Below are 13,809 nucleotides of genomic sequence, written 5' to 3'. Positions count from 1 at the left end.
CTCTGCAACCAAGCCTATTTATAAATTGGAATAAATGTTCCCAAACCAAGATCAGCCATGTGCACAGAGCTGGGGTGACGCTGATGGTTTGGGGGCACTTAGAATGGGGGGTGTTGTTCACACTGGACCAATGATCGCTCGATGTGAAAATAGCTTCCCAATTGCCCAGCATGTGCTTGGGATCCAGACACAGATAAGACTCGGCCCTGCCCTCCACAAGCACTCTGTCTTGTGAGGGATGTGGAATAGTAATTAACTATTAAATACAATATGGAAGTCCTGTAATGGAAGCATAAGCAGAATGATATGGGGGCGTGAGGAGGAAGCAATTGATTCCACTATTCTGCTGCGTATGGCTGTGGCACCCACATCCCCAGGCTGCTGGCTCATGCACGTGTCTCCATAGCCCAAAGTGTGGGACCAAGATGCCCTGAAGTTGTGAAACTCTGTGGTTGTTTTCCTTGAAGAGGATAGAATGTCATCATTATGATTGTTACTGTTCAAGGCACAAAATAAAGATAATAAGAACGATTTGAGTTTCCATTGAGTTTTCCTGAAATCCCATATCTAACTTCCTTCCATTAAGCTTTTCAACTTAATAGCTGATGAAACAGTATGTGCACACATTATAAATATGTCCTTTTAAAATCTAATTACTCCCTGTAATGGGAGATAGCAAAGAAACTTGGCTTCTGTCATTTTGAACTGTTGTTCAACTTTTATTTTATTTTTTTAAGTTTTTGATAAACTTTTTAATAAATGCTATATTAACAAGCTAGAAAGGTAAGGAATGTCATAATCAATCTATACGTTCTCTCTGCAGCATTAGCCTGGAAGATGTTGATGTTTAAATGGGACAATCATAGATGTGAATTTCCTGGTCATCTCCAACAGACACAATTTTTGAGCCATTTCCATTGTATTTTACTCCCCAGACCTGATCCTGGCGATCAAAGAAGGTGTGAACATAAGTCCTTGTTCCAACATCCCAAACTTTAACACTTTCGTCAGATGAACTAGAAACAAAGTGTGTGTCATCAGGACAAAATGCAACGTTCAGCACCCAGGATGCGTGGCCACTCAATGTGCCAGCCAAGTTGGCATGTTGTACATCATAGATCTTGATGTAGCCAACATCTGAAGCAGTGACAAGGAGCTGTGAATCCGGGGAAAAAGTCAAGGAGCGAAGGGGCATAGCATGGCCTTCCAGCGTATGCAGAAGTTTCCCAGTTGCAATACCAAAAATATTGATGATTCCGTCTATGGCTCCACTGGCCAGGTATTTCCCATCAGGACTATATGCAATACTAAGAATGAATTTTCCTCTTGTGTCCAAAGAATACTCCTTTTCCCCACTCTTCACACCAAAAATATTCACTTTTCCCACATGAGTTCCTGTGGCCAGATACTGAGAATCAGGAGAAAAGGCCAAAGTCCAGGTATCCACAGGTCCTGCATCTATAGACTTTATCTGTTTGCCATTTTCCAAGTCCCAGAGATGAATATGAGCATCAAGAGAACTGCAGCAATGGGTAGGGTGTGGCTGATGTCCAAAGACACCACACCCAGCTGGTGGCCCTCCAGACTCCACTCTGGGTCCAGCTCCTCATCACGCCATTTCCAGACTTTCAGCAGGTCATCCAGGGATCCCGTGACCACTGTCTCAGAGTTTTCTTTCTTGTTTGACCCCCAGGCAACTGACCAGATGGCATCATCATGGGCTTGCTCTTGTTTGAAGAGAATACTGTACTGGTTGGTCATCTCCTTAACCAAGGATGAAGGGCTAAAGGTCAGACAGCTCGCTTCACTGTCTGGCTGCACTGCCTGTTGTTCAGCTTTTAAATAACAGTAAAATAATGACTCCAACATGAAGTTTCTAGTTAAGTGAGCATCACTGTAGTCCCATGGTTAATAGTGTAGTGATTATTGGAATAAAGGGCTATAGGACACTGGATTTTATATCTTACATTAAGGAAAACTTGACTTTTGTGTTTAATAACAAGAAGTTTGAAACTTTAGAGAGTGCTTTTCCCCCTAGTAATGGGGAGCATTTCATGTATTTTTTGATTTCTCTTCATAACATCCTTGAAAGAAGGGAGGAAGAGGTATTGCATTGTATGTTTTGTAGAATAGGAAATTGCAGCCTTGCCCAGTGATGTACAGCTGATTAAGGAAAAGCCTTTTCTCTGCTTCCGTGTCTCCTCACCTAATGTCCTCACAGTAGGTTGTGCTGTTTTGCTGTGATCTTCAAGATATCTCAGAAAGTCACATTTTCTGATGAAAAAGTTCACTTGCACTTGTGGAAACTCAAAACCCCATGGGGGGCCACTCCTCCAGGTGTCATTATAGCTGAGATTATACAATTTTGAAAATTTTATACCAGCATTCTTCAGGTCTTCACTCCCAACAGCTAAGGTTCTGGAGGAGTCAGACTCCTTTCTTTAAAATAGACTATTTGAATTCAAACCAGGTTTCATGGTGCAAGAGTACTTGTTGCAACAAAACTCCAGCACATGTCATTAAGGTTGGATATAGCCAGGAAGCCCAGTGCTAAACAGTGACCTGGGTGTGACAGCTGAGAAGTGGTGGGCAGAATTGGCCGGAGACTATGGGACGTGGGTCTTTGTGCTGACTATCATAAATTTGCTGAGTGATACTGGGCCTCAGGGTCCTACCTGTTTGTAAAGTGAAGGAGCTACACTGTATTGTCCAATAGTGTAACTATTTAAATTAATGAATTTAATGAAGTTAAAAATTTAGTTCTTCTGTCGCACTAGCCACATCTCAAGTGCTTGATAGTCACATGTAACTGGTGGCTGCCGAAACGGACAGTGTAGACATAACACATTTCCATCACTGCAGAAAGCGCTGTTGGAGAGCCCTAAGTTAGACTGTATAAATGGCTTCCCAAATGTGTTTTGGTAAGTCTTCAAAATTTTGTAGAAGTTCCTTAGAGGCTCTGAGAAGAGTAAGGGAGAGCCTAGCAAGCAAACGGAGCTCCAAGCATCCATCCTGTCTTCATTTTCACCTGCTTTAAATACAATGGGTGTAGTAATTTTGAAACACCTTTGAATTTAGGTTCTTTTATCAATCTGTAACTGTTCTATCTCCACTCTGTTCACCATTATAAACTCTAGAGGAAAAGGGGGGAAGAACAGGGCAAATGTTCTAATCAAACAGAAAGGGGAAGAAAGAAAACCTGTCCCATCCAGCCTGAGGAGCTGTGGGAAGCAGAAGGGGAATTGGGGAATGGGAAGGAAGGCACATATGTTCGGGTTCTCCTCACTGGCTGAAGAACTGTGATGGGGGACTGAGTTGGTAGTTGAGGGGAGCTGGGCTTTTGGTGCTGCTCCCATTCAAAGCCCTGGGAGGTGTCCTTGAGGTGTGACCATTGTAAGCTGGAGTTGTCATTTGGTGACAATGAGAACCTGACCTTAGCTCCTGAGTGGAGCAGAAGTTGGCTCCTTTCTTTAGGGAGCCTGGCTGGGAAGCTTGCTGGAAGTGCGAGGGGGTGGTGTGGTGTACGTGGTCATGTTGCTAAGGCTGCAGGATAGGACTTTAGGGTCAGAGGAATCACTGCCAAACTTTAGGGGCCCAGCAGGTCTGGTAGGAGCTGAGGTGGGGCCAAGAGAGAAGGGGGATCCTGGACCTGACCAGGCCAAGAAAGAACAGCTTGTGAATTAAGTATGTCTGCTGTAGACTGGCAGTTGTAGAAGCCGGTGGAATGCCTGGGTGGGGTTGTGAGGTTGAGTTACCATACTTCATGTGGACCTGACCAGTATACACCCAAGAACTGGCATGAGGTGTTGGTGGAGGGGGAGGGCTACCTGCTCTCCATCCCAACCTCCAATGTCACAAAACCCCATATGCTCCCTGTACACCCAGACACCTCCTGGGGAGGACCTGGGATGGGCAGAAAACCAGAAAGGCTGAGTCAGTCAAAATGAAACTAAGTTAACTCAGTCAGTCACTCAGTTCAGATGCTCAGTCGTGTCCGACTCTTTGCGACCCCATGGACTGCAGCACGCCAGGCCTCCCTGTCCATCATCAACTCCCGGAGTCTACTCAAACTCATGTCCATTGAGTCAGTGATGCCATCCATCCATCCCATCCTCTGTCATCTCCTTCTCCTCCTGCCTTCAATCCTTCCCAGCATCAGGGTCTTTTCAAATGAGTCAGCTCTTTGCATCAGGTGGCGACAGTATTGGAATTTCAGCTTCAACATCAGTCCTTCCAATGAATATCCAGGACTGATTTCCTTTAGGATGGACTGGTTGGATCTCCTTGCAGTTCAAGGGACTCTCAAGAGTCTTTTCCAACATCACAGTTCAAAAGCATCAATTCTTCAGTGCTCAGCTTTCTTTATAGTTCAACTCTCACATCCATACATGACCATGGGAAAAACCATAGCCTTGACTAGACAGACCTTTTTTGGCAAAGTAATGTCTCTGCTTTTAATATGCTGTCTAGGTTGGTCCTAACTTTCCTTTCAAGGAGTAAGTGTCCTTTAATTTCATGGCTGTAGTCACCATCTGCAGTGATTTTGGAGCCTGAAAAAATAGTCTGCCACTGTTTCCACCATTTCCCCATCTATTTGTCGTGAAGTGATGGGACCGGATGCCACTTTCTGCCATTAGTGTGGTGTCATCTGCATATCTGAGGTTATTGATATTTCTCCCAGCAATCTTGATTCCAGCTTCTGCTTCCTCCAGCCCAGCGTTTCTCATGATATACTCTGCATAGAAGTTAAATAAGCAGGGTGACAATATACAGCCTTGACGTACTCCTTTTCCTATTTGGAACCAGTCTGTTGTTCCATGTCCAGTTCTAACTGTTGCTTCCTGACCTGCATACAGGTTTCTCAAGAGGCAGGTCAGGTGGTCTGGGATTCCCATCTCTTTTAGAATTTTCCACAGTTTATTGTGATCCACACAGTCAAAGGCTTTGGCATAGTCAATAAAGCAGAAATGGATGTTTTTCTGGAACTCTCTTGCTTTTTCAATGATTCAGCGGATGTTGGCAATTTGATCTCTGGTTCCTCTGCCTTTTCTAAATCCAGCTTGAACATCTGGAAGTTCACGGTTCATGTACTATTGAAGCCTGGCTTGGAGAATTTTAAGCATTACTTTACTAGCATGTGAGATGGGTGCAATTATGCAGTAGTTTGAGCCTTCTTTGGCACTGCCCTTTTTTGGGAATGGAATGAAAACTGACCTTTTCCAGTCCTGTGGCCACTGCTGAGTTTCCAAATTTGCTGACATATTGAGTGCAGCACTTTCAGAGCATCATCTTTTAGGATTTGAAACAGCTCAGCTGGAATTCCATCACCTCCACTAGCTTTGTTCATAGTGATGCTTCCTAAGGCCCACCTGACCTCACATTCCAGGATGTCTGACTCTAGGTGAGTGATCACACATCGTGATTATCTGGGTCATAAACTGAAATGCACTTGTTCATTTCTTCATTTCTGTGTCCTGTCTAAGCAATGTGGTGTCAGGACTTTGGGGGTGGCTTTGTTGATCTGAGGTCTTTTATTTATTTATTTTTCCACTAGACAATAATTTTTTTACTATTGTTCTTGTTGCTGTTCAGTTGCCCAGTCATGTCTGACTCTTTGTGACCCTATGGACTACAGCGTGCCAGGACTGCCTGTCCCTCACCATCTCCCAGAGTTTGCCCAAGTTCATGTCCATTGCATTGGTGATGCTATCCAGCCATCTCATCCTCTGGCATTCTGCCTTCCTTATAAAAATCAGCTTCATTACAAAAATGTTAAAAAGTTCTGTCTTCTTTGCAATGAGTATAGTGTAAGTAAGTTTTTTACTCTAAACCTTAATTGTTGACCTTGAATTAAGCATTTGGAAAAAAAAGAATCACTTACTAAAATAACATTGAAACTCATTGGATAAGATGACCTCTACAGTTTACTTTCTCTGAATCTTGATGATTATTTTATTGTAAGATGCTCAGAAAGCAGTATAGCCACCACACACCATATCAACCAGTCAGCCAGCAAGTGTACTGAGTAGGGGTCCAGGGGGAAGATATACTGTTTATGATTGTATACGTGTATAGACTAAGTCTCAATGCAAAATGTATATCTTACTTTATTTCATGGTCAAAGAAGTTCGACAATGCTTGTCTAGATGGGGAGAGAGGATATACATACCCATAACTGGAACTTTCCTAGATTTCACCCTCTGTGGGTAATTGGTTAAGTCAGCAATGCTAGCTGAAAATTCTGTCATCTTTTGACATAGAATATTGGATTTAAGGCCCTTGTGAGGCCCAAATGCACTCCGTGACCTTGAATTTTCCCACTAAATTTCTCCTTTTCAAGCATTTTCTTTTTGTATATGTATAGTTGAAGAGATTTATATTACTTGCAACTGAAAGTGCCTTTAATAAGATAAGAAGAGAGATCTTGTGGGCAGGGAGAAACTTTGAAAGGCTTGCATGAAGGGCTAAAGCCCCTAAGAGTGGAAATGAAGGCCAGTCTCCTCTTCATCTCATTTGAGATGCTCTGAACTAGCCTCGTGTTTGCCACCGTATTTTCCTTTGTCCTCATCACGCCTTCTGGGCTCCTCTTCATTGTTTTCAAATGTCTCACCAATTCCCACCTTCTCACCCTCCAGTTTATATTAATTTCTCTACTTTGTCCAATTTCTGCTTCCTCCTCAAAGGTCGCCTCCAAACTCTGAATTTCTCAGGGAGGCAGCACTGATGGTGGTTCAAATCCTGTTTCTGCCAGTTACTAGCTTTGCAATTTTGGGCAAATTGCATACAGTATATGCCCTGGTTTTCTCATGTGTGAGGGGGGTGGGTAATAATAGCATCTACCTGTTAGGACTGGTCTGAAGATTAAGTGCTTGTAACAGCAGCTGGCATGGCGAACACACTTTTCTGTCATCAGTTCTGCATTTTCCTCTGTCACTATTAATTTCCCCTTTCTCCCTCACTACTTGGTTCTTAGCTTCTCCCATTTATTAATTAGTACTGTGGCCCCTCTGTCTGTAATTTCCGATTTTCACAGAATCCAGCTACTTCCCTTTTTGGTAACTAAGATGGTATTGGCTTAGCTTCAGCCTTTGACTCTTCCCTCCTTGTCCATGGTTTCACACAGATTTGCAGCTCTGGGGTCTGATCACACCTGCAGGTTCTTTCAGTGTCTTGGAATCAATTAGTCTGGGCCTTGAACAAATGTAAAGCTGCTCTTGCGGGATCTTCTCATTCATTCTCTGCTTTCCTTCTTTATTGACGATGTATGCTCTGCTCTGCAGAGTCAGCATCATTTTCTTAGCAGCAAAGAGGAAAGCAAAATAGGATTTGAGTAATTCTGCCTTCTCCCTGTGACTGAGTACCATTATATTTTCTGGCTCTGAGATTGCACCTATTCCCTTCTCGTACATAAATTAAAGTGCCTTTATGGCTGTCTCTGTCTTTCTGTACAGGCTCCTCTTATACTCTATGCATCTGAATCATGCAGCTGAATCTCTGCAACATGCCTGTGCTTCCTCCAGGACTTGTCTGCCTGATTCTAGCTTTGTCTCTTTAACTCCTACCAATGGATGTATGTGCTTCAGCTTCTGCATCTTGCTTGGTTCTAGATCTGTTTCGTTTTTTTTTTTTTTTTGTTACCCTGACCTTCTTTGTTCTTTAGTTCAGGGTTCAGATGCCTCGTCCCCCTTGGAAGTGTGTCCTGATTCAGAACTTTCGTCCTGGTATGGCCTGGGTTTCTTGGGGAAATAGAACTAAACTAAATCTTGGAATGTGGTGGGTGGTATATTAAACACTGTGTTAATGAGGTTAAGACCATACAAAGTTCTAAACCTGATCTTTGGGCTCTGTTGACTGTGATTTGAGCCTTTCTTTACGGAAAAGTTGTTGGTCTCTGTCTTTTTGAAATCAGGAACTTACTGCTTTCTGAGGCTATAAATTTCATGTCACTGAAAGTGTTCAAACGAAGAGCAGATTTCTATTTAGGTTATTGAAATAAGATTGGATGGGAGATGAGAGCCAGAAGGCCACTGGATTCTCTGCTTTACAGAAGACTGACCTTGAGGATACCTTTTCCCTTTTAAAACTTGTCTTGGTACCTAGCCCAGTACCCAGGACAGATTGGACTTAGAGTGGATGTTTGCTGTAGGGTGTATGTTGCCCCAAGTTTTAAGGTCCAGGCCTTCTGTTCCAGGCTCACTTCCCATTTGAGGCTCCAGATATACTAGACTGTTTCCACTCCCTGAACTATGTATGTTCTTGCTTACTTCCTTGTCTTTGAACATATAACTTCATGTTCTTGGAGTTTGTCCCCTCTCTTCTCCCCCTGCCCCTCTCTGCTTTACACCTGACTCTTTCTTTAAAATTCATTTTAAATTAGAGGGTATTTGTTTTACAGTGTTGTATTGGTTTCTGCTGTACAACGATGTGAATTAGCTATAAGTATACATATATTACATATATCCGGGCTTCCCAGATGGTGCTAGAGGTAAAGAATCTGCCTGCCAGTGCAGGAGATATGAGACATGGGTTTGAGCCTTTGGTCAGGAAGATCCCCTGGAGGAGAGCATAGTAACCCACGCCAGTATTCTTGCTTAGAGAATTCCCATGGGCAGAGGAGCCTGGCAGGCTACAGTCCATGTGGTCACAGAGTCGGACGTGACTGAAGCAACTTAGCACACACGCACATACATATAGCCCCTCCCTCGTGAGCCTCTCTCTCACTCCAGCCTCAGCACTCCACCCATCTGGGTTGTCTCGGAGCACAGAGCAGAGCTCCCTGTGCTATAGAGCTGCTTCTCCCTAGCTATCTGTTTTGCACATGGTAGTGTATATATTTCAGTGCTAGTCTCTCAATTCGTCTCACCCTCTCTTTCCTCTACTGTGTCCACAAGTCCTTTTTTTACATCTATGTTTCTGTTCCTGTCTGGCTAACTCTTAACCTGACCTTGGGACAGTCTGGCTTTGGCGTCTCTCAGTGTCGTCCACCGCACCCTGGGCTTACCTTGTGGGCTCACAGGACTCACCTCATAGTGCTATAATCCTCTTTTATTCTCTCTCCCATATGAAATGTCCCTCTTTCTGGGGCCCAGGGACTGTGTCTAATGCCTTTTCATTTCTCCGAGTGTCCATCACAGTGCCTGGCAGACTAGGAGTCTAATCAGTGGTTGCCAAGTGAGTTGTGACTGTGGTTTCCAGGTCTTGCAGACCAAATATGTTTCTGTTGCCTGATTTATTTCTGTCTCTGATCTTTCCTTTGTGGGGCTCAATTAGAAAGAACTTTGAAAGGAAAACATAAGTGATGATATAAGAAAAATTGCCCTAGTGCACTGGAGACACCAAACCACCCAGCACTTCTTTCTCAGTCAATATGTGCAAGAGAGAGAGAAATTGAGCTGTGCTGGGCAATCCTTATCTGCTTTTTAGTGTGACTTGGCAGAATTAAATTATTCTTTCCCTTGCACTTCAGGGAGTAGGTGGATGCCTTAAAATTCAAACCAGTACTTTGGGATATCAAAGCTGGACAAAATAATTTTTGTCCAAACAGATAGGTAGTGGATGGAATAATCACTCAGTGGGCATTGGGACTTTCTCTGGGCATCAGTTTAATTACCAAAATTTGTTATAAAGCTGTACTTTGGGCTCTTTAATGCATATGCATATCATTCCTGAATCAAATTTATGAAAATGTGTTGGGGCAGTATTTAAAAAACTTTAGGGAATAAGTCAGAATTGAAAGTTCCAAACAAATGTAATTATTATTGTATGCATATTGTGTCCCACCTCCCTGGTGGCTCAGAGGGTAAAACATCTGCCTGCAATGCAGGAGACCTGGGTTTGATCCTTGGGTCAGGAAGATCCCCTGGAGAAGGAAATGGCAACCCAGTTCAGTACTCTTGCCTGGAAAATCCCACGGACAGAGAAGCCCGGTAGACTACAGTCCATGGGATCACAAAGAGTCAGACACGACTGAGCGACTTCACAAAAATGTTGTGTTCAAAACCTTGGCCCTCCTGGGAAGGGGCTGACTTCACAGAATAGGCTGACTTCCTACTAATTAAAGGAAAAACAAATGTGCTGACAGAGTAGTTCTCACCTCTCCTTGGGCTGACCTTGGGAGACTCACTTCAGCTTTCTGGACCTCCATTTCTCAGATGAAAAATTAGGAATTTGTTCATCTTCAGAATCTCTCCAGGTTTTAAAACCTGTAAATAAGGTACATCTGCTTTTCTTCTTTCTTAGGATTTGAACCTGAATAGTAACTTTGTGGCTGAAATGATAAACTTCTTAAACATAATTTATGCAATGAATGTTTATTGAACACTTACTTTGTGCTGGTCCCTGAGTTTATAACAAAATCTTTGTTCCTGAGTCTTGAAGAGGGCTTGGCAAACTTTTTCTCTGAAGGGCCAGGTAGTAAATATTTCTGGGGGCTACCCTGGTGGCTCAGATGGTAAAGAACCTGCCTGCAATGCAGGAGACCCAGGTTCTATCCCTGGGTCGGGAAGATCCCCTGGAGAAGGGAATGGCAATCCACTCCAGTATTCTTGCTTGAAGAATTCCATGGACAGAGAAGCCTCGCAGGCTACAGTCTGTGGAGTCCCTGAGTCAGACACTACTGAGTGACTAAAACTAAATAAGTACTTTTGGCTTTTCAGACCAGTGTGTTTCACAACTATTTAAATCTGCCTTTGTAGTGGGACTGTGAAGAAGGCTGAGCGCCGAAGAATTGATGCTTTTGAACTGTGGTGTTGGAGAAGACTCTTGAGAGTCCCTTGGACTGCAAGGAGATCCAACCAGTCCATTCTGAAGGAGATCAACCCTGGGATTTCTTTGGAAGGAATGATGCTAAAGCTGAAGCTCCAGTACTTTGGCCACCTCATGCGAAGAGTTAACTCATTGGAAAAGACTCTGATGCTGGGAGGGATTGGGGGCAGGAGGAGAAGGGGATGAGGATGAGATGGCTGGATGGCATCACGGACTCGATGGACGTGAGTCTGAGTGAACTCTGGGAGAAGGTGATGGACAGGGAGGCCTGGCGTGCTCCAATTCATGGGGTCACAAAGAGTTGGACAAGACTGAGCTGAACTGAACTTCTAGTGGGAAGGCAGCCTCTGGCAATATGCAAATGAGAGGGTGTGGCTTTGTAAATAATCTCCTTATTTACTGAAAAATGGGATGATGGGCTTGATTTGTCCTGTGGGCCAATTTGTAGATTTCTGATTTAGAAGGTAGAGGTATTCAGTAAATACATAACCAAATAGATTTCTCTGAGATAGAAGATTTTGTACAAGCTAGGTATTTCCTGTTCATGGAAGTTAAACATTCCAGTTTTTTAAAAAAGCTTTGACTTTAATAAGAAACAAAAAACAAGGAAAACAGTGAGTGTCAGCACGTAATTAATCACCACAATGGGGTGCAGGTTTTGCCATGCTAGAATATAGGGCAATTTATCTGAATCAGGTTGAGGATCGGGGCAACCATGACCTGTCCTAAACTGCATGGTGATGGGCAGCTGAGAAAGTACAGATTTGCACAGAAATTGGTCACCATGAAATGACTATTAAATATATGGCATTTGGTGACATATAATTGATCAATAATATTCTTACAATTTCTGCTTTGCTCCTGTTCAATCAATCTTAGTTTGTAAAAACTTTCTGTAATTGGAAAATGAGTCAGAACCAAGATAACAAGTTTCATCATTTAAAAGTACATTTTGGGAAACTTGAAAGGCATCACTTATTTGTCACCGATGCAGAGAACAAAAAGTGAAAAAAAAGGTTCATTTGCTTTGTGGTTCCAGGCTTCCTAAAAAAACAACATAAATTTAACAATACTCCTTTGTGCAAAAGTGTATTTGCAGACCTGTCCAGGAGACTTACAATTAACAAAGAAAACAGTTCTATCCAGAGATGATTTTGCTGCTGTGAATTATACTGGTGATATTGCCTTATTCTACAGTCACTTTTAGTTCTTTGCCTTTGTGGCAAGTTGGTCTGGTGCAGAGGGAGGCTAGCATGTCCTTGGCCATGCTTTTCTTTGTGGCCTTTCCCTTAAACTTTGTCTGTATCAGCCCTACTGCGCAGATGGAGAAAAAAATTATGACCCTATCAGTGATGTCTCTGGACAAAGAGCAAGTGCCATTTAGACCCTCCATGGACAGAGCCCTAGCAAGCAGATACATAATAATATGTCACTCCAAGAGAATTGGCAGTAGGATTTTTAGATGCATGTGAAACGTGTTGGGACCTAACCTGAGCCGTGACAGGCTCAACAGGCCACACTAGGCCTAAGCCTCAGGTTCTTGTAAGCATGAGTCATAATTCTAGGAAGCCCCACCCCCGGAGAGTTCCAGCTGGCGCCAAACCGGATTAAAACCTGAGTCATGATTCCGGGGAACCACACCCTGGGAAAGTCCCCGATGGCGCCAAACCTGAGCCAATCCGGATAGGGATGCAGGATTTGGAAATCGCTCAGCCAATCATTACCCACCAGCTGTACCAAGAACCGCCTGTATAAAAGCAGCTATGAGTCAGAGCTCAGAGCTCTCTCGTCAAGACTCCACTGTGCTGGATGAGACAGGAGCCCTAGCTCGAGCTAGCAATAAACCCCTTTATGCTTTTGCATTGCTGTGGACGTCTTATTCTCTCAGTTTTGGGGACTCGGACACTGGGCATAACAAAAGGCAGATAGTTAGACCCCTTCATCATATACAGACCCATGTAATATAATTGTGTTGTCCTTGTCTTTGGCTCCAGTGGTCAACAGTAGGCTACCCAAGGATGCTTAGCAGCTTGTTCAAGAATCCTTAGGTAAAGAGGGAAAGAAATGGATATCTATTGATTGTCTACTATAAGGGCATTTTATGTACTGAATCTCAATCTTTAAACACCTTATGTGGTAGGGATTATTATACCATTTGCCTTAGCAGGAAATCAGGGCTCAGAGAAGCTAAGGAGGTTAAATGACTTGCTCCAAGTCATGTTCCCAATAACTAACTGACCACGGATTTAACTATCACTTGGACTCCAAAACCTCTTTCTACTCTATGCTATTTCAAAATGGTTTGATCAGAAATAGCCAACTTATTTTGCTAGCAGTTCAAAGAGAGAAATAGAATTGCATTCCTGGTACACACTGATACCTAGTGCAATGCCTTCCATTCATAGGCAGGGAAGGTAAGGGCCCCATGAGTGGTTCTCAACCTTGGAGATACATTTAGAGAACTTGAAAAAACCAATGGAGTTGTGTCTCCTTCCCAGTGATTCTGATTTGATCGTCCTGGGTTGTGACTTGGGCATGGATTAAAAAAAAAGGAATATAATTGCATTACAATGTTATATTAGTTTCTCCTGTACAATGAAGTGAATCAACTATATGTACACATACATCCCCTCCCTCTTGGACCACCCTCCCTTCACCTGCCCCGCTCCCACCCATCTAGGTCATCACAGAGCAGTGAGCTGAGCTCCCTGTGCTATACTATGATTCCCACTAGCTATCTGTTTTACACATGGTAGTATATAAATGTCAATCCTAATTTCCAATTCATCCCACATCTCTGCTCCCCTCCTCACATTGACACGTCTGTTTTTTGCTTCTATTCCTGCCCTGCAAATAAGTTCATTTGTACCATTATTTTGGGATTCTGCATATATGTGTTAATAGACAATATTTGTTTTTTTCTTTCTGACTTACTTCACTCTGTATGACAGAATCTAGTTTCATCCATGTCTCTACAAATGATGCTATTTTGTTCCTTTTAGTGGCTGAGTAATATTCCATCATATATACATACTACCACTTCTG

The 13,809-nt window shown here is 43.1% G+C and overlaps 1 protein-coding gene across 1 annotated transcript; it reads right to left on the bottom strand.

Moving 5' to 3' along the window:
* Positions 1-727: 727 nt before the first annotated feature.
* LOC120851632 (WD repeat-containing protein 61-like) lies at positions 728-1,819 on the bottom strand. The gene is given in 2 exon segments (XM_040224547.1): positions 728-1,524; positions 1,527-1,819. Coding segments are annotated over 2 exon segments (912 nt in total). The 5' UTR covers positions 1,762-1,819; the 3' UTR covers positions 728-847.
* Between the last annotated feature and the right edge of the window lie 11,990 nt (positions 1,820-13,809).

Source organism: Oryx dammah, unplaced genomic scaffold (assembly GCF_014754425.2).
Source record: "Oryx dammah isolate SB20612 unplaced genomic scaffold, SCBI_Odam_1.1 HiC_scaffold_25, whole genome shotgun sequence".
NCBI classification, from domain to species: domain Eukaryota; kingdom Metazoa; phylum Chordata; class Mammalia; order Artiodactyla; family Bovidae; genus Oryx; species Oryx dammah.
The sequence above is the reverse complement of the archived record's forward strand: the minus strand, read 5'-3'. Positions and strand labels throughout refer to the sequence as shown.